Source organism: Parus major, chromosome 7 (assembly GCF_001522545.3).
Source record: "Parus major isolate Abel chromosome 7, Parus_major1.1, whole genome shotgun sequence".
NCBI classification, from domain to species: Eukaryota; Metazoa; Chordata; class Aves; order Passeriformes; family Paridae; genus Parus; species Parus major.
In genome coordinates, this window is record NC_031776.1 from 7,102,551 (window position 1) to 7,121,171 (window position 18,621).

General features: G+C 39.2%; 1 protein-coding gene and 1 long non-coding RNA gene across 2 annotated transcripts in view; one reads left to right on the top strand and one right to left on the bottom strand.

The window, feature by feature from the left end:
* Positions 1-5,275: 5,275 nt before the first annotated feature.
* Positions 5,276-8,420, bottom strand: LOC109022746. Its single transcript, XR_004498383.1, has 3 exons — positions 8,321-8,420; positions 7,442-7,537; positions 5,276-5,402 (listed from the first exon to the last, which is right to left on the bottom strand). It is a non-coding gene; the product is annotated as an uncharacterized LOC109022746 (long non-coding RNA).
* A 2,365-nt stretch (positions 8,421-10,785) lies between these two features.
* Positions 10,786-18,621, top strand: part of WDR75 (WD repeat domain 75) — a 24,910-nt gene continuing 17,074 nt past the window's right edge. Inside the window, exons 1-3 of the mRNA XM_033516083.1 lie at positions 10,786-10,939; positions 11,874-11,988; positions 18,069-18,332. Coding sequence (XP_033371974.1) covers positions 10,786-10,939; positions 11,874-11,988; positions 18,069-18,332 — 533 coding nt within the window. The remainder of the gene's footprint in view (positions 10,940-11,873; positions 11,989-18,068; positions 18,333-18,621) is intronic.

Genomic DNA, 18,621 nt, shown 5'->3' on the forward strand with positions numbered 1-18,621 from the left:
TTTGTGGCATCAAAACCAGTTGGGCATAATCTCTGGAATATATACAGTTTGTCCAGATTTATCCTTCTTCTGCAGTTTTATACCTCCTATTAAATGGGAAAAAACTCTCAATTTTTCATTCCCTTGCAACAAAGCTTTTCCAAATTTTGTTTTGCTGTACCTTAAATCTACCCAAATGATTTGTGAAGCAACCCTGAAACAGAGAGAAACTGCCTGAGCAGTACAGTAAAGCAACTCTAGTTTGAAAATTAATCCTCTACAGAGCCAGAAACTGGGTAATAGAACAGAAAGAAAGATTACTCTATAACAGCCCATTAAAGAAGTTCAGAAGTTTGTTTCATTTTACTGTCTTGGAAAGTTGCTGGTACATATCCAACCAAGTTTTGCTTGTATGTATGCAAAGCTGATAAAGTTAAATCTACAGTGTATGAATACTTAAGCTGTTGAAAGCTTGGAGACTCCAGAGTCCATCAGGCCCTAAACATCTTTTTTACATGAGCACAATTAGTTGTATTTTGGGAGAGGAAAAAAAGTAGTAAGAAAAGAATGAAAGCCAGAAACACTTGTACATAGCCTCATTCTTTAACTAGCAAAAATGCACTAAGGAAGACAAAACCCAAAATGTATCCTGGACCCTATAATCCTACACTTCCCAAGAAAGCAGGCTATGACTTAAAACACATTGCTCCCAAGTCTGACTTGAAAGAGATCTTTGAAGGCTGTTTCTAAATGAACAAATATCTCAATTACTAAATTAACCTAATTTTCATGTGCCTGGTCTTTTACAAACCTGTGACAAAGTTTGGATTCACATTTGTATTGAGAGTTTTGTTGGAACCAGAAGTGGGATTACAAAACCAGAAGTAGGTTTTTAGCTTTAATGCATCTTTTGCCACTGAATACACTGTGGATGGAAAGAGCTGTAATAAATAGCACAGAATGTTCCAAAGGCTGGTGAGATGAAAAATGTTGGTTTTGGTTTTTTATCCTGCTTGGACTAAGCTTTGTAAGCACAGACAAAACTGTGAGCAAGTCACAGCTGATTCAGATATAAGTAAATTTCAACTCCAAACTGAAATGCAAAGGGGTTCTGTTGAATGCCTTGGTCACTTTTAGTCTCAAGTCTTTGAAGGTAAAGCAACAAGAACAGATCACACTAGGACAGATCACACACAGAAATAAGATGCTGTTTGATAATTTTCCTGTAAAATAATTTAAATTTCAGAACTGAAGAAAAAAAAAATCTCAAAAATTCCTGAAAAAGGGTTTAGATAGCTCCAGACTGAAAAAGAGGGGGAGAGGTTGCAAGTTGTCCTATATCAGTACTTTCAAATATGCTGGAAGCCAAGTCTTCAATATTTGGAAGTTATTTCCAGCTCCCAGATCCTCACTCCCATATTCATTACCTCATAGCATCCTGAGATACCTGAGATGCCACAGATTTCCCAAATCTCTTAAAAAAAGTTTAAAAAAAGAAATTCACCAGGACTTATTTCAAAGACTCAGGCAGACTGACAGTAAACAGTGCCTCATCCTTCATTGAGAGTGATATTAAAAAATAAATTATATATATATGTAATTTTTATACATACATAAAAAAATCTACATTTACAAGAAAATACTGGGATTATGTATTTCTGCCTCTGCTTTGCAGTAGTGTTTCTAAAGCAGAACCTGTAACTAGAAGATTAGAGGAGTTATGGAAAAACTGATCTTTCAATTGAAAAAAATCCACTGGCTTATTTTAGAAATTATTTAACTGGCAGTTGCTACACTTGGCCTTTTATCTGTTCCACAGTATAAACTCTGACAGTCTAAAACACTCTTTCTTTCACTGCTGGCTAATGAAAGTGTGCATTTTCCAGTGACTGTGTAATTCTGTTTTGGACTGATGTCATGGCTGCCACTCCAGCAGACCCATTAAAAATAAAAAACATACACATCTAGAACTTAAGCTGCTACCCAAACCAGAAACTTGTCATTGCAGAGGCAAGCTACACTGCCTTATAAATGGATTTTGGTGTATGGCATCTGTTTTACTGAGAAATGTTGTAGATTCTAAAGCATGCACTGCTTAAGAGCATTTAAACTTCAGAAAAAAATAGAACTGCATGAGAAAAAATGTCTGCTCAGTTTGAATTCAGTGTAACACTGGATTAAAAAGTGAGAAGGCCATTGCTTGAAAAAAAAAAAAAAAAAAAAAAAGCTGAATTAAGACAAACTGGAACTGAAATACAGGAGAAAATTAAATGTTCCTTCAAAATGGAATCTCTTGTGGAATGCTGCACCAAGGGGATGAAGGCTTTTAAAAAGTGTCCTTGACAATACTGATCAGAAGACAAGTTGCCAATTAACCATTTCATGCACAAAACACACATTTTACAGCACATTCATACCTGAGAAGAGCTGAACCGAAATTATTCAAAGGCATGCTTTGACAAATGCTTAATGAATATGCTTTCTTCCCCCTTAACTTAAAAAAACATGCCATATACATGAAGGCTTGCACTTTGCCCTAGCAAGGCCAGAGAACAGTTAAATACAGAAGAGCTTTACTTTAGATTTATCAATCACAGAGTCATCAGAATTTCCAAAAAAGGAGATTATATACGTGGTAGTAAAACTGTCATCAAAAGCAGTTGCCAAGAATTCCAGAATAAACATTCATTAACATTATTTCTGTCAATATCTTGCCCAGACATACAGAAGCCTAGACAACTGTGCTTTGGACTCAGGGGATGGTAGCTAATCAATGTAGCTGTAAATAGCAGAAAAATCAGCAGAGCTGGGTGGTGGTGAATGCTGTTACCTTCCAAAAGTGTTTCCACAAGAAGGAGTTTGGGCAGGCACACAACAGTCGCTCACTCCACACACACACACCGGATGACTTGTCAGACAAATGGAAGGAGGAAGGGTCTTTGTATGGGGTTCCAATGGGGCTTATCACATCCACATGCCAAAGGTCCAGGGACAAAGACAAGGGGCAAGAGAGGGTCTGGGATTATATACTGGGAAACAGGGGAGGGTCTGAGGGTCAAGGGCCAATGGGAACAGGGAAAAGTGGTGCAGAGGTGGGGTAATAAAACAGGAGAACCAATAGGAGAGCAGAGGCAGAGCACTGTGCCAAACTGGGGCAAATGGGAAAACAGGGAAGGAAGAACACTCTAGAGTATGTACAATAAGGTGAATGGGGGGCTGAACTGGGTGACATCAACTAGATAGACCAATAGGGGAACAAACATTAACATGAACCTGCAAAGCCCTATGGGGAAGAGGCCTTCCCTCACCCCAGCCTAGGGAGGCACTATTTGCTGACTCCTTTCCGTGATGGAGTTATAGGGATTCTGGCCATAGTTCACTGTCTAGTTTTTCTCAAAATATAAAGTACATCAGGTCAAGTGAAAGCAAGTGACAGGTTAAAGAAAAATGCAGCAGTCACCTGGACACAGACAGCTAACAGGTCAAGCAGACCACGGACACAACTTCAAGGCAGACTGCTAAGTGTACTGAACAAGGCATTCTAATGAACAATCAAAAGAAATAGAGATCGAGATCTTGGAAAAAACAACTCATCTTTGGTTTTGTTAACAAAAATTCAAAATGTTTATGGCTGATGTGTATTGTATAAACAAATCAATCTATATGTAAGTCTACTTCCTAACAAAAGTTTTCTCAAGTGTTTTGAAACATACCAACCTAATTTATCTTACATTAAGATATCTTACATATCACTTGATATGGCATTACATTAAGTCCTTGGAAGATGCTGGTTCTGGCTGTTCAATGTAGGAAGGTATTCTGTAGGTGTCTGAATTATTCCAAAGGAAAAATTTTACCCTGATTTTCAAATAGGCCCACAGAAATAAACATACAATAATCAAATTCTCTCCCTACTGCTATAGTCACTAATACAAATACATATTTTGTATTATAGCTAAAACATTAGGACACCTCTTTGAGCAGGAATATGTCTTCACATTTTCTTACTAAAAGTAGATATATTATTTTGATTAATTACTTGTCAGGGATTTGCTTGGCTGTCTAACAAAATGAGGGAATGCTTTTTCCGCTATAACTAGAAAAAAAAAAAGTTATTCCTTTTCAGCAAAGGAATCATGTCTCTGCTTTCCTCTGAAGAACTGGCTTTGGAATGGGTTTAGCCAACACCTTAAAAATAACATGGGCTGGATGCTTCTTTTACTCTCTGGGAGGGTCAGTGCTAAGTAAACACTGGAAAGAAAATCTGTCTGTTTTGATGCTCAAAAATAACTAAACTGAAAATATTAAAGAAAAGTTTATAAGCTCAAGTAATCTATGTGTAGAATACTGGTAAGTGAGAAGTTTCACCAGGAGGAGAATGTGGGATATGTAATGACAGATGTAGGTAAGAAACTCCTTGACAGAATACATGTTGATAACTATATACATTAACCTGTATAAGTGTAGCTCAAGATTCCCAGTGTTTTGTTCATGTCAAAATTTTACCTGCAAGGTAGGTGTAGCAAATGGTTCTTCTTTTCAATCCACAAGTAGCTCATCATCATTCACAAGCTAACAAAAGGACCACAACTAATTCACTGGTAGAGAACTCCTAACTAAGTGCCTTTCCTTTTAACAGTGCTGTATCTTTCACCCTGGAACAAATTAATCTTTTTCCTACACACACCTAGAAGGAGCTGGTTTATTTAGGGTGACATTCAAGCTTTGCCCTTCTGACTATGCACCATACACATTTTGCGACTCAGGTCTCCATTCAGAACAAGTGATTACTTCTCCAAGACAAAAAATTTTTCTTAAAGTGTATATTTCAAGTCTCAGCTGGACTCCCAAAGGCCAAATGGAAACACATGATTCAGCCTGCTCTTAATGTAGAGAGAGCTAAAAGGAGTTCACTTAAATTTTATAGAAGACTCTCCCAAATATTTCAGCAATTTGCATTTGCAGCTGGTAATTAGTAGTTTATTTTCTTTAAAAATTATGAGTCACATTCTGGAAAGAAGATCCTCTGACAGGGGATAGACTAAAAAGCAAAATGAAGCTTTCAAGCAAAGGACAAGATATTTCCAACCTTCTCTTTACTTATGGTGAGGTCTCCTGGGACTAAAAAACACAGCTAGGAAATAGTTGAAGGACACTTACAAAAGGGAAGTAGAAGACTGAGTCACTTTTGAGTGCAGTGCATTCAGAACAAAAATGACACTATTTTGTTAATTCTAAGTTAACTGTTTTCAATTAACTTTTAATTATGATCAATATAAATCTTACTTACCACCTGGGTATGAATCATTAGGCTCCAGCCACTCCTGTTTTCTATTCCAAAGCACCTCTCAGAGGATGACTTAGGAGCTGACGTCATGCAAACTCATTCAATCAGGGCTGACCTCTAAATCCAAAAGCAGGAACTGGCACAAAGAAAGCAGAGAAAGGGATTTTGAAAGTGTAAGTAGACGAAGGTGAACTAATAAACACCATGGAGCAGTACATGGTACAGACTCCTTAATGTATATCACAGATGTACTCTCCCCAAAGCTCAAAAACGAGAATGTCCTTTAGCACCTGCTATGGTGACTATTGAGCAGCTATCTACACAGTGTATATTTAAACATACATCCTGTTGCTGTAGATAAATGATAACTTCTCCCCTTTCATGTTCTGAGAGCTGATTTATTAAACACCAGTGTGTAACATTAGGTGCTCAGGAGTTAGCTCAGTGGAAAAACTGATCAGATTGTTCCTCTGCCTGCTTGTCCCTCAGCCTGCTGCCAGAATGCAAGGCAGCTGCCAAGGGGTCACACACTCTTGACAGTAACAGAGCAATTAAACCGGCATCTAACCCACTCATATTCTCTGCTCTAGCAGAGCATTCCTACCTGGATAGAATCTGAGATTTGGAACATCACAGGGGCCTTTCTCCACTGGATTCCCAGAGGAAGACCAGACCCATCTACACCACTGGACCTTCAGAGGAAAACTCCACCCTGCTACAGGATCACTGCTTCAACAGAACCACATCTGTCACTCCAGGAGCACTGCAGCCACCATTTAATCGGAGTGCTACCAACAGGGTGTCAGGATATATTCTGACTCTGTCAGTGGCTTTTTTTTTAATTGCATTTTTTTTTAATTTCCCTCATAAAGAACTGTTATTCCTATTCCCATATATTTGCTTGAGAGCCCCTTAATTTCAAAATTATTGTAATTTGGAGGGAGGGGTTTACATTTTCCATTTCAAAGGAGGCTCCTGCCTTCCTCAGCAGACACCTCTCTTTCAAACCAAGACATTTGCAAACTTCTTTGATATAGAAAGACATTTTAGAGATAAAATACAACTGCATTCTTTTTCCATTGCCTAATTCCCATCAAAAATATTTCCAGCACTTCCATTTCTAATGGAATGGCCTAATGAAACATCTGAAAACAGATGCTTTTCAAATTATCCTGAAACCAAAAGAGCTGGTTTCCTCCAGACTGCATGATGTTGCAAGTCCTAAAAAAAGATTTTCACCAAGCCCCCCTCAGGTAAGCTCACTTCACTCTGTGCACATTGCATCATCCAAAAGGAATATAGAAATAAACCTCTATAAATGTCCTTCTGTTCTCCTACTCAAGGTAAACAGACCTTAAGTACTTAAGTAATTTGTCCATGAGATTGCACACAATTCTGTGATTATTCAGTGCAAACTGAAAAGTTAGATGTTTGTACTTGGTACTGTACTAAGATTGCTGGTGAAAAACCTTTGGGAGGTATATAAAGCCCCTGATAAAAAATAAGGCCTCTCCTTTTGCTGCCACAAATAGGTTCATTTTATTATTTTGTGAAAGATCAGGCTGGAAGTTTTCATTGTTTAAAAGTTCTCTGCTTTGAGACTATATGTAGCTTTATGGCTAATGAAGTAGGAGAGGATGGTGAAAACCAGAATCCCTGATTTCACCCACACAGCACAATGCAGTTGGCAATATAGCATCTCTTCAACTGGCTCCCCACATTCCCAAAACTCTGGGCTACTGACCACCCACAGAAAAAGGTCAAATTAAAGTAATTCAGTTTCATGCCCTTCTAAGTTCTTTCTACTTCTGCTGGTCCTCCACCACAAGTACAAACTGCTTCTTGGTGTGCTGTTGACATTCCATTAATATCTCTTCTGCCTCTTGATCTAAGTCTTCTTGGATCCTTTCATATGGGGCACAAAGGGAAAGACACTCCTGTTTGCTAAGTCTAAAAGTTTCAACATGGGGACTTGCCTTTTCAGACAAATTATAGTTCACAACATTCAGCTTTGAACATTGTCTTTCCTTCTTTTCTAAGAATTCCTGGTGTGCTTAACAAGTCAGAAAGCTGTAACATCACACTGAGATTTGTCCCCTCAATATATGCTCTGTTCACTTACAGCCTTTTCAATATTGTTAAAAGAAAAACTTTATATTTCTATTTTCACACTACCTTGCATCTTTGTCTTGACTCTCCTGTGCTGCCTCTTGTATTTTTTATACATGTCTCCTGCTTCTTTTTCTGCTGGAAAACTCAGCTGTCCTCTAGCTTTCAAAGTCACACAAAGACAAAAAACTAATTTTTAAAATTTTCCTCTCTCCTTGAGGAGGTCCTTTGTCATTCCCCTGTTCCTAATATTAATTCCCCCTTTAGGAATCCAGAATAAAAGATTAAATGCATTTGAAGGAAAATTGATAGATGTGAAAAGCTATCTTTCAGCTTGAAGTAATGAAGAAAAATTATTATTATTCCATACGCATCCGCAAATAGAAAAGGAAATTAAGGCTTCAGTGATTTTGTTTCAAGATTATTCCAATTTCATTTCAGGTGACTGTGTTTTTTATCATCAGAGCATCCTGAGTCAGAGGAGGATGTATACTGAAAGGCTGTTTAATCTAAAGTGTGACAAAGTAAGCATAAAATGTTTATTTCCCTTGGACTTCCCAAGCAGCAAATAGCCTAGCTTACAACTGAAGTGCAGATAGTATGTTGCAGAGAAAAATATTTTTTTTGATGAGTCCATATCAAACAGAAGGGTTTGTCACAGAACTTTCATATTTATTCCATTTTATTTTGTCTTACACCAGTTTCTTCCCCACACTTCCTGCACAAACCCATAAGAGTCTTATACCCACAAGATGGGATAAACAGGTGAGAAATCTGTCTTATGACATCAACACATGTACCCAAGGAAGAGAATAACAAGGAAAATGACACAACTAAGCAGCTGGTGCCAGATACCTGTCCACCAGAGCTGCTAGGAAGGTCTGCTAGTGGGGAACAAAACACTTCTTGTTACAACATCATAAAAGAGCAATACCCAGAAATTACCTTTCATCAGTTAACATTCAATTGGCTTCAAGGAACACAAAACAGGAAGAACCTGCAGCACTGCCCATGGAAATAGTTTATAAATACAACAGTATTAGAGTTCTTGTGCTTGTGGGCCCTTAATAATAAATGGCAGCATACAAGTAAAACTACACCACACGACATTTATCTCAAACCATTTAATAGGGTTGGCTTTCTTTTACACTATTTCCATTTTTTTCCATCTAAACTGAAAATTCATAATTCACAAAATTAAAACTGGTTACCCCTGTGGGCCTGAAGCACACCCAGTCAAACAAAATGCAGAGGTAAGCAAATTCCAGCAATTGACATAAGGCTGACTGAAGCCTGGCTCTCTAGATTTGCACAGGAAACCTCTGTTGTATTTGGCAGCCACTCTCTTGTGGAGCTCTCAGAATTTTTTTTTGTTGTCTACAGACCTTATTGCTCAACAGAGGAAGAAAATCCAGCCAAAAAAAGTCAGTTGCTGATACCTTTGCTATTTTACTTTGACAGTCTAGATTATTTTGGATATTTCAAAACCTGCACATCTTTTAGGAGAGGATTATTTAACCTGCAAACTATAAACTTTAGTCCTGCTCTCAGCCCTGGTAATTACTGATTCCAAAGGAGTCATCAACTGCCAAACAAACAATCTGTTTTATAGAGAGCCTGAGTGCTTATCAAACTCTGCCTTGCCAGCCAAGTTCTGCAGTTCCTTCTATACCATCACGGTAAGAGACCAAACATTTCCAATGGCTTTCTCTCCTCCATGCAGGAGTGCCTGGAAGCACTGCAGTAAAAAAATACCCAGTCTCTGGGGAAAGGGAGGGTCTCAAGTTGCTCAACAGCCAGTCTGCTGGCTGACCAAAGAGAGGATTTTCATGGCTCTGGCAGGAGCTCTGTCCAGCCTTTCACAGGCAGTAAGCATGAGTTCTCCTAAATTATGACAGCTGCAAGTCTCAGGGAAGAGTGGAAGCCAAATATTTATCCACAAATGTCAAATATCTTTTATATTCATCCCCGAGATGGGAAATACCTGTGTGATATGTGAATCTGACAGATAGAAGTAGGCACATGGCAGAATCTTGCTGAAATTAAAGGGCATTACCTCCCTAGACACCTATAACAGCAGCAAAACAGCAGGACACCATACACCAGTCTGTAGATTGTGCTAGGGACAATTTTCTTCAGATAAAGAAAATTGTTAGGGAGTGTCAATTTACCTCTGATACTGATCAAGAAACTAGTGAAAGATTTGAAATTTGGAAGTAAACAATTTGAAAATGGAATAGTATGTTAAGCAGGAAAAGTATAGCAGTAGCATAGTAAACACACTCAGCTTCACCAAAAAAAACCCAAACCAACACATTTAACAGTTTTACTGCAGCTTACAAGTAGAATAGCACTCAAGACAATGAAAGGCAATTGTGAATCTAGAAGTGAAGCTACATAGAACATACCACAAGAATTTATACTTACCTTCAAAGAGGGTAGAATAGAACTTGAAGTAATAAAACCAAACTAAAACCTGCCATAGAAACATTGAGGATGTATTAACATATGCACAGCAAACCATGAATTAAATACATAGTCAAGACAGAAGAAGACATTTCCATTAAAGGAAAAAATATATTGAACCAGACAAATAAGCAAATAATTGCAACCAAAATAGATTTGGATAAGTATTTAGAAGAACAGGTATCTCAGTAAGATTCTCACTGAAATAACAAGTATGGACACTCAGGTTAATCAGATTAAGATTACTTTTACCACTATATACAAACAATTTAAATTGGTATAAACTTACAAAGGTGCCCTAAAACAATACAACCTAAGGTGCTTATTCATAAAAAGACTTATTAGTCCAACAGAAAGAGAACAAAACTGTATTTGAACATAATTTGGAACAGAAGATTGATTTAGTGTTCATGAATAATAATAAATTAATCCAAATAAATGCTTCCACTGCATAGAGCATTTTCCTGTCACCTCCATTTAATTAATTACAAACTGGATCTAACACCTGATAAACTCCACCACTTCTAAAAGTAGGGGGGTTTAACATGAACCAAAAGCATGGTTTGCAGCAACCTCAGGTTCTTGCTAGAAGAATACATTTCAGGGATAGCATGAAAGAAGTCCAGAAATTCAGGGAGCTGCTTATAATAAGATTCAACAAGACCTGTCATAATTTGAACACAGCAAAGACATTCTTACTGCTGCCTTCAAAAACATGGTGCTATCCTTATTAGTTCACTGGAGCAATATCTTCCTTCTAAGCCACAAAATCAGCTGCAGTTCAGTACTATGATCTCTCACTTTGTCAGGGCCCTCCAAGTGCACCGTGTGGATCTGGAGCATGCTGTGCCAATAGAACATGCAGCCTTCAGAAAAAAAAAAACCCTCATTAAAGCTACAGAACATTAGCAACATAAATTATATCAACAATTGCTAAAGGCAACATGAGCCCAAACCCAAGGGCAATCTGTTCCACCAGCTACCAAGTTCTAGTAAACTTTGGGAAAAGGCATGTAAAGGATGTAATGGATGTGCATACCATTTTAGAAGATCCTTTAGGTAGAATTGGTGCCTGTGGATTAAGAATGTTAAGAGCAGGTATGCAACACTACAAGTAAGCAGCCATGTTTGGGTTAGGGAAGACAGAATTTGCAGGGTATAATGCCTAAACCACACTTCACACAATCTGTTACTTGCATGTAAATTAGGACATAGTATCCTGTTAATTTACACTTGTCAGTTCAATAGGCCTTATAATACAAAGCTGTTCCATAGTGACTGACTGTTGTTTCTAACAGTTACACAGCCCCAGTTCAGAATACATCATGGTTTATGATGGGTTTTTGCCTGTTAGTTAAAGCAGCAGCATTTACCCAGACTACTAAAAGCATTGTGCATTAAAAGATATCACACAACTCTGAAATAAACAGCACATTTGGTCTCACTTTCCCCTCCAAAATTCTTCTTTCAATAGAAATCATGGTAGCAACTATTTGGCAACAAAACAATTCTCCCTGCTATGAAACTCAATGCAACTGTTCAAAAAAAATCCACTCTGCAGCTGCTACAAGAGAAAAACCCAAACCTTAACAATAGGCATCTGAACTTGGTACTTGAAAATAACTTGTGAAATGAGTTTCACCTCAGTTTAACAAACTTATAAACTAGAGTTCCGTTGGTATTTTCTGTCTCAGAGGAGACATGAATAGTAAAGGGCATCCATCCTTCAGAATCAGCCCCTTTGTGTCAAGCAGATTTCACAAATGACAAGGCATCAGTGCAAAATGCAGGGAAAAAGTAGAGGGTATGCTTCTTGTAAGAAATAGATAGATGAGAAGAAAAAACAAGTAATCCTGCTAGCTGCAGTATCAGTAAAGGGAAAATGGATATTTACTTGATCCATTATATTACATTACTTAGGACACTGAAATATCTATGTGATGGATAATGCAATGGTCAGCTCTTGCAATTAAGGGATGAATATTATGTGTGTGTTCGAAGTTTTATTGATGTGTTGTGATTTGTTTTTCAGATGTCCTCTGTTCTCTGCACAGCCCCATGGTCGCCAAGGGAAGCCTTGGCAGTCAGGACATGTGGAGGGAGCTCGTACCTGTGCTCTTGGATGGGGCGTTTTGGGAGCAGGGCAGGTTTGTTACTAGGGGGCACAGCATGGCAACACCCAACCTCCATCAAGTTGCAAGAAAGAAGCCTCCACTAATAAATGGTGAAGAAGAGTTAACTGACAAGCTTTGGGAGCAGCCAGGATTGCCTGGCTCAACCCTCAGTGGTATAAAAGGCAGAGCAGACATTTTTTAAATGAGCCCATGGCTGCCGGGTCATTGGTTCCCAGCACACTGTCCTTTCTCCTTACTCAGTCCTATGTATTTTTGATAATGAATAAACCTTTGAAATTTTAAAGTGAGCAACATTTCTCATATCACTAACTCTGATCTATGAACCCTTGAGGGTCCACTCAGAGTTCTCCCCCATTAAAGATAACCACCTCCAGTAAGGAATATTTTTAAATTAATTAATGAAGCACTGAAGAAAAAAAAAAAAGAGTCTATGCTTGCTCAATGAATGGCTTCTTAAAAAGTAGGACCATGGTTATCCTGATGAACTAATACTATAAAAAGTATATTGTTTCCATGGGTTCAAGGATTTGCAATGAGACTTTTCACAAAGACACTAAAAGCTGCACCAAGACCTCAGTCTCTTAGGCCAGTTTTCAGCCCATCACTGGGCATGCAATCCAGTGCTGGCCCCTGTTCTTGCTGGCTTCAAGAATGGGACAGGATTTTTAAAAACAGAGTGATTGTCAGTAGTAGAGAATTAACACAGGTCAGTTGAGAACAGTAAAGCTTGTATCTCCTGCTTTGTTGTTGGAAACACAGCAAGAGAACACTGTTTACACACAGTAATGCATGGTTCCAGCTGGTTTGTATCACAGGAGAAGCTGTGAACATTTGTTAGACTACAGGCACAAAGATTTTAAAAGACTGAGAGTCTCTCCTTTGAAGCCAGAATCTTTTTGTAACTGTTGCAGCACTTACCTTCCCTAGCTGAACAAACCTTTGTCTCACCTGCTACTGGTAAGGAAAAAAAAAGTATCTTTAAAGGCAGGGGACATTGGACACTAAACATGCAGCAGCTGCTAGATGTAAATAAGATTGAGACCCATTTTAGCTCTGCTCCCCTTAAACTTTATCCTTGCTTACTAACAGCCACTGCTTAAAGAACAAACCCTTGAAGGAAGACCTCCACATACAATAAGAGACACTTAGAGTATGTTTGTCTTTATAGCAGTCTTTGCACTGAACAGTTTCAGTTCAGAAGTTTTAGATGAAGGTTCTGTTTTGCTTCTCAGATTATCTCTTGAATACTCAGCATCTGTTTCAGGAGTTATGAGTTGCTCTGTTTGCGTGTTTGTGGAAAGGAAAAGGTGTCCAGTAGTAGCCAATGCCTTATTGATAAAGTAACTTAAAGTCTTTGTCACGACTAATTAGGAAATACTTATTTCAGAGCTTCTTTTCACTATCAGATTAGAGGAGAGACACCAGAATAGAAAATCAGCATCACATCTCTACACTCGCTGGTATTATTAAGCAGTTAATAGCAATGGGATTTGACTGGCATTGCCATGACAAATGTCATGACATGACATGACAAGGTATCGTCTGTTTTTCAATGAGGAAAATGAGCTGTAAAATGCATGTGAATTGAAACTGTCTCCACCTTGTCTATTGGGTTATCTAGAAGACCCTCGGCACTTTATCTACCAAGCACTTGTTTCTCCAGTCAAAACCCTGACTCTCCAGTGACTGCCTTGCTGTAAGGCACACACAGATGCAGAAAATGCAGATGATGCACAGCTTGTAGAAGCCACTGTCTGGGACAACACACACACGGGACCATATAGAGTTCCCATAGCAAGGCTCGAAGACTATTCGCAACCTGGATACAACAGCACCAGTTGTGCTAACATGGAGGTCAGCTAGTACCACATCTCCAAAAACTGCCCTTTCCAAAGGGAAAGACATAATCCAATGAATGGAGAAAAGGTCAAGTGCATCCAAACCACCCCAAGATGAGCTTCTGCTGTCATTATATGTTACAGTTTTTTCTATTCTATTCTTTTTCAATTCTAACTACTAGTAATGGTCAGAAAACAAATCCTATTCCCTTTTAACCATTACAAAAAAAAAAAAAAAAGGGGGAATGCATGAAATGGGAAGAAATTTCAGTGGAATTCATGTTGTCAAATTCTCATATGAAATAGCCATTTTATTTACTTGCAAGTCTTCTTACTGTCACCTCTCACTTCTCACATTACCTCCTTACTAGGTGACTGATATCTCCTTACCTTAAAATGTTGGTAACAAAAATTCCAAACAGCTCTATCATCAAACTAAATGTACTTCAGTACTTATTGACCAATATTTCCAAGTCACTTAGGTAACTTGTATAATCAAACTACTATGGGATGACATAATCAAGAATTCTGTAGTATTAGTGTCTTAGGATCTTCAAAAGAAAAAAGTACTTTCAAAATTAGCTATTTAAATTAAACTGAAACAATAAGATTTATTCTTTCACAATTTATCAGACACCAAAATATAGAGAGGTGAAGTTATTTTAAAGACCAACTTCAGAATCACTGTCAAGATTCAAATTTCCATTTATCAAGTTTGCCTTTACTCATTCTCACTATATGCTTAGTCCTTCTATTTAGAGATGTTTCAAAACAAAACTACTTTGAAGAAGTGATTGAAGTGTTGACATTTGGTTTGCCATCAGCTCTTGAGCACCGCTAAGGAAACAGTGTCGCACAACAGAGACCCTGCAAGGTGCCAGCCCTCCCTTTGACAGCAGCGGATCCAATAGAACACCAGTGTGCTGTTTAGGGCAAAGCTGGGTCAGAGCTGAGAGCTCTGAGGGGCACCACGCCTTTGGCGAGCTCCCTTTTTCGGGGGTTCTGGACTTCAAACACGGAGTTGTCCACGTTGCAGTCGTTCCTCCAGCACCCTCTAGTGCCGACGGCGGCTTTGACTCGTTACTCTAATGGGACTATCATCTCTCCATAAACCAAGCCTCCCCTTCCCGCAGAGCTGCTCTGCCAGCTTGAAAACTATTGATGTGCCCAGCTGCAGGAGCTCCCCACACCCCCACGTGTTCCTGCCGCATACTCGGTTCTCATCTCTGTCATGTTAATTTTTCTGTCAGCAAATGAGATGTTAATTTTTGTTTGTCACAAAGAAAACAGTGACATTTCCCTTCAAATAAATATATCCCCTGAACTGAAGTCAACATATGAGCATATTGTGTTAAGTTTACTTAAGCAAATCAGTTGTCAATTATTTGAGTCAGTCACATCACCTCTTAAACTAAGGCATTATTAAACAAGCAGCCTTTTTTATCCCTGATTTCTTTACAGAAGACTTCAAGGCATATATTTCAGAACGTTCTTCTCTTTGCAGGCACAAGCTGGTTGAGAAAGACACAAAATGGAAGACAAAAAGCCATTCAAGTCCAGCTGTGGAGTTACAAACAGAACAGATTTTGAAATGTCCCAGATCCACTCATTGCCCCATGCTGAAATGCTGGCCAACCAGCATCCCAGTGTGAAAGCAGAGTGCGGGGGACAGCAAGGCACTGATCACAGTCCCAGGCTCCAGATGCAGATACAGAGCTGGATATTTTATTAAGGAGCAAGGCTGAGATCAAACAGGGGTACAGAAAAGTAAGAAACCTGCTGTAAACCAAGTCAAATGTAAAATGTAATTGGCATTTCAAATCAGATATTTGTCCTGTGTTGTACTATTGACTTAATGAGCTGCAGTGGTACTGCAGTGTACCACATCCTTCCTTAAGGACAGTCATTCTACTTCCTTGAAGTCACAACAATGGTTTTTGCTCTTAATCAGTCTTACACTGTATTATTTATGTGGGATTTCACAAGTGTTGGGACAGTTTGGAAACTTACAGACTAGGCAGAGTACATAAACCTAACTAGTAACACTTGTTTAGAAAGAACTCACCTCTTGGCCTGGAAGAATTTCCTTCTAAATTGGTAACATATTTATTTTTCTATTTTTATTTTCAACATTAAAAATAGATGCCTCACAACTACACCTGCAGTCTCTCCAATTAGTTTACCTGTAATTACTTACACAGTCAAACAGAGAATTCTAAATGCAAACAAATATTTGGCCAATACTACTTGCTATGCTCAGTTCATTGCAATACATTTTTTCAAAAATTTGCAAAAATACACCTTGTAGTACTTACATTATATTGATTAATTCCTCCTAATCAACCAGCAACTGAGTACATTAGAATACTTACTGAATCAAGTCACTGCTTGGAGAAAGACAAAAGCAAATTTCTGTAGACAGACAAACCTATGGATTTTGTATACTGGAAATGTAAATTTAAACAAATAAATTAGAAAAAGCATATAAAGCCACCACTTCAAACAAATAAAATCAAACAGCAGGTTAGATTAATTTTGCTCCTTACTCCATTGAATACCACAAACCAGACACTTCCAGTATCTTCTACTACCTCAACTTCCAAAAAGTGGTATAGGTAAGTTTTGGTTCTTTATACACCTGTGCACCAAACTTAAAATATAGGTTATGACAATGAACTAAAAGGCTGAGTGCTTCTAAAAAAAAAACAAAACCAAAAAACCTGAAGAAAGCTTTTTTAAAAAACACACTGTGCTTGTATTTATTATTTCTTAATAATTCTATATTAATATAAATTATTATTTATTATTATTTATTGTTTTCTAATAAATGTATGGCAACCATTTAAACTTTGAATATAAAAGTCTTTTAAACTCTGCCATAAGGACCCAATCTATTTCACAGCAATATTCCATATTTAGAATAGCACTACTAAAAACTTTGGGCAGCATTACTTGGAATAATTACACAGAGTATCTACAGTCTTTTGATATTGAAATCACATTAATTGTGGCTGCATTACTGGGTTTTCTGCTGAAGAGGGGGAAGGAAAATAGAATTAATTGTGCTGTTGGAAGCAGAGAAAGCCATACTGAAAACAGTGACTGTGTGTGGGGAAATAGTGCTCTGCATTGGTGCTGGCAGTATATGATTTATTTTATCTCTCTGTGTTCCTGCTGTATGATATATGTTTGCGGGTAGTCTTGATCTCTATATGTTTTATCAGCTTCAAAGCTTATGGCAGATTTCCTAAAATGATAAAAATAAACATGCATTACAAAAACATATGCACTAAGATGCACAAGGATCCTTGTGCAAGAAAGATGCCTTTCTCCTTTATCAAGGAGAAGGATGAACATACCAAGTTCTGTGTTTCAATGAGACTTCACCACATTTAGTAAACCTGGATGAAAGAGTCCCATTCACATAATAATGTGGATTAAAGGGACTGTCTTTTCCTAGAGGCCTTGCTTTTATCCCCCTTTGATAGAACTCTGGTTTTACTCAGTGCCTGTGGCTCAGAACGTGGACATGACATACTGTCCCTAGCGTCCTAGAGGAGCACTAGGTTGTATCTGCCTTTGGGTTCTAAAATATTCACCAGAATGAGAGCACAACACAGCTTTTATTTAGGCAGCAGTTGTAAATTCTGCTCTCAGCTCCGGAGAGAGTGTACTGTTTCATTGCCAAAGCATCTGAGATCGGCAGCCAGATCTCTGGATGCACTGTGCCCTCACACCCATCCCCAGTTCCCTATGACCACAATACTCCATAGTGTGTGCTACTGTCCCTGCACAATCCTCAGTTAACCTCCGAACTAGGATTCGGTCAGCAGGGAAGAGAAGGATGTAGTTTACAGAAGGATGAGCACAACTACCCCCTCATAATGCACCTGTCCCTGTTATTGTCTGTGAAGGGCGACTGTTTAAAAATCAAGTACAAGCATACCAGAGATAGCTTCACTCGTGTAAACAGCTGCCAAAACTACACAGCTGTGCAAGAACTGCAATTGCAATTCTGAAGCAGCAGTGAAGGGCGCAGACACCATAAATCACGGTGTACTCCAGACATTCGCGTTGCTTCTGACAGCGGTTTTCCTCCAGATACGAGAACACGATGTGCTCAGTAACTCAGCTAACCCACAGCTCGTCCAAGTCGGCGAACAAAGAGGGTTTTAGCAAAGCCTACCCATCAGTTTCTTCTGTTCAGACTTTCTGCATACTTAAACAAGGGAGTTAACGCATTTTTCTCCTCAGACAGGCGCAATTCCAGACCCAGCCAGAGGACTCTCCCTTGCTGCGCCCTGACAGCCCGTGCCAGGCTCTGAGGCCAGCAGGGACAGGAGTGCTCGGGGAGGGAGTGAGAGCGGCACAGCCCCTCACGGGACAGCCCCTCACGGGACAGCCCCTCACGGGACAGCCCCTCACGGGACAGCCCAGCCCTGCTGAGCCCCCCCGCCGCCTTTCATCCTGGGAATGGCCGGGGAGAGCAGCCGGGGGAGGTTTCAGACGAAAACCCCGGTAGTGGGCACGGGCAGCATCCCCGCAGGCTCCACAGCTCCCCGCACTCACCGGAGCTCTGAAGGGCGCTCTGAGGGGCACCAATGGAGGGCGGAGCGCCCTGTAGAAACTACCTGACAGGAGGCTGTGGCCAGGTGAGGGGCGGGCTCTGTTCCACGAAACCGACGGGAGGACCCAGTCTCAAGCTGTGCCAGCGGGGGTTCATGTTGGACATTAAGAAGAAATTCTTCACAGAAAGAATGGTTGGAAAGAGCTTTCCAGGGAGGTGGCGGAGTCACCGTCCCTGGAG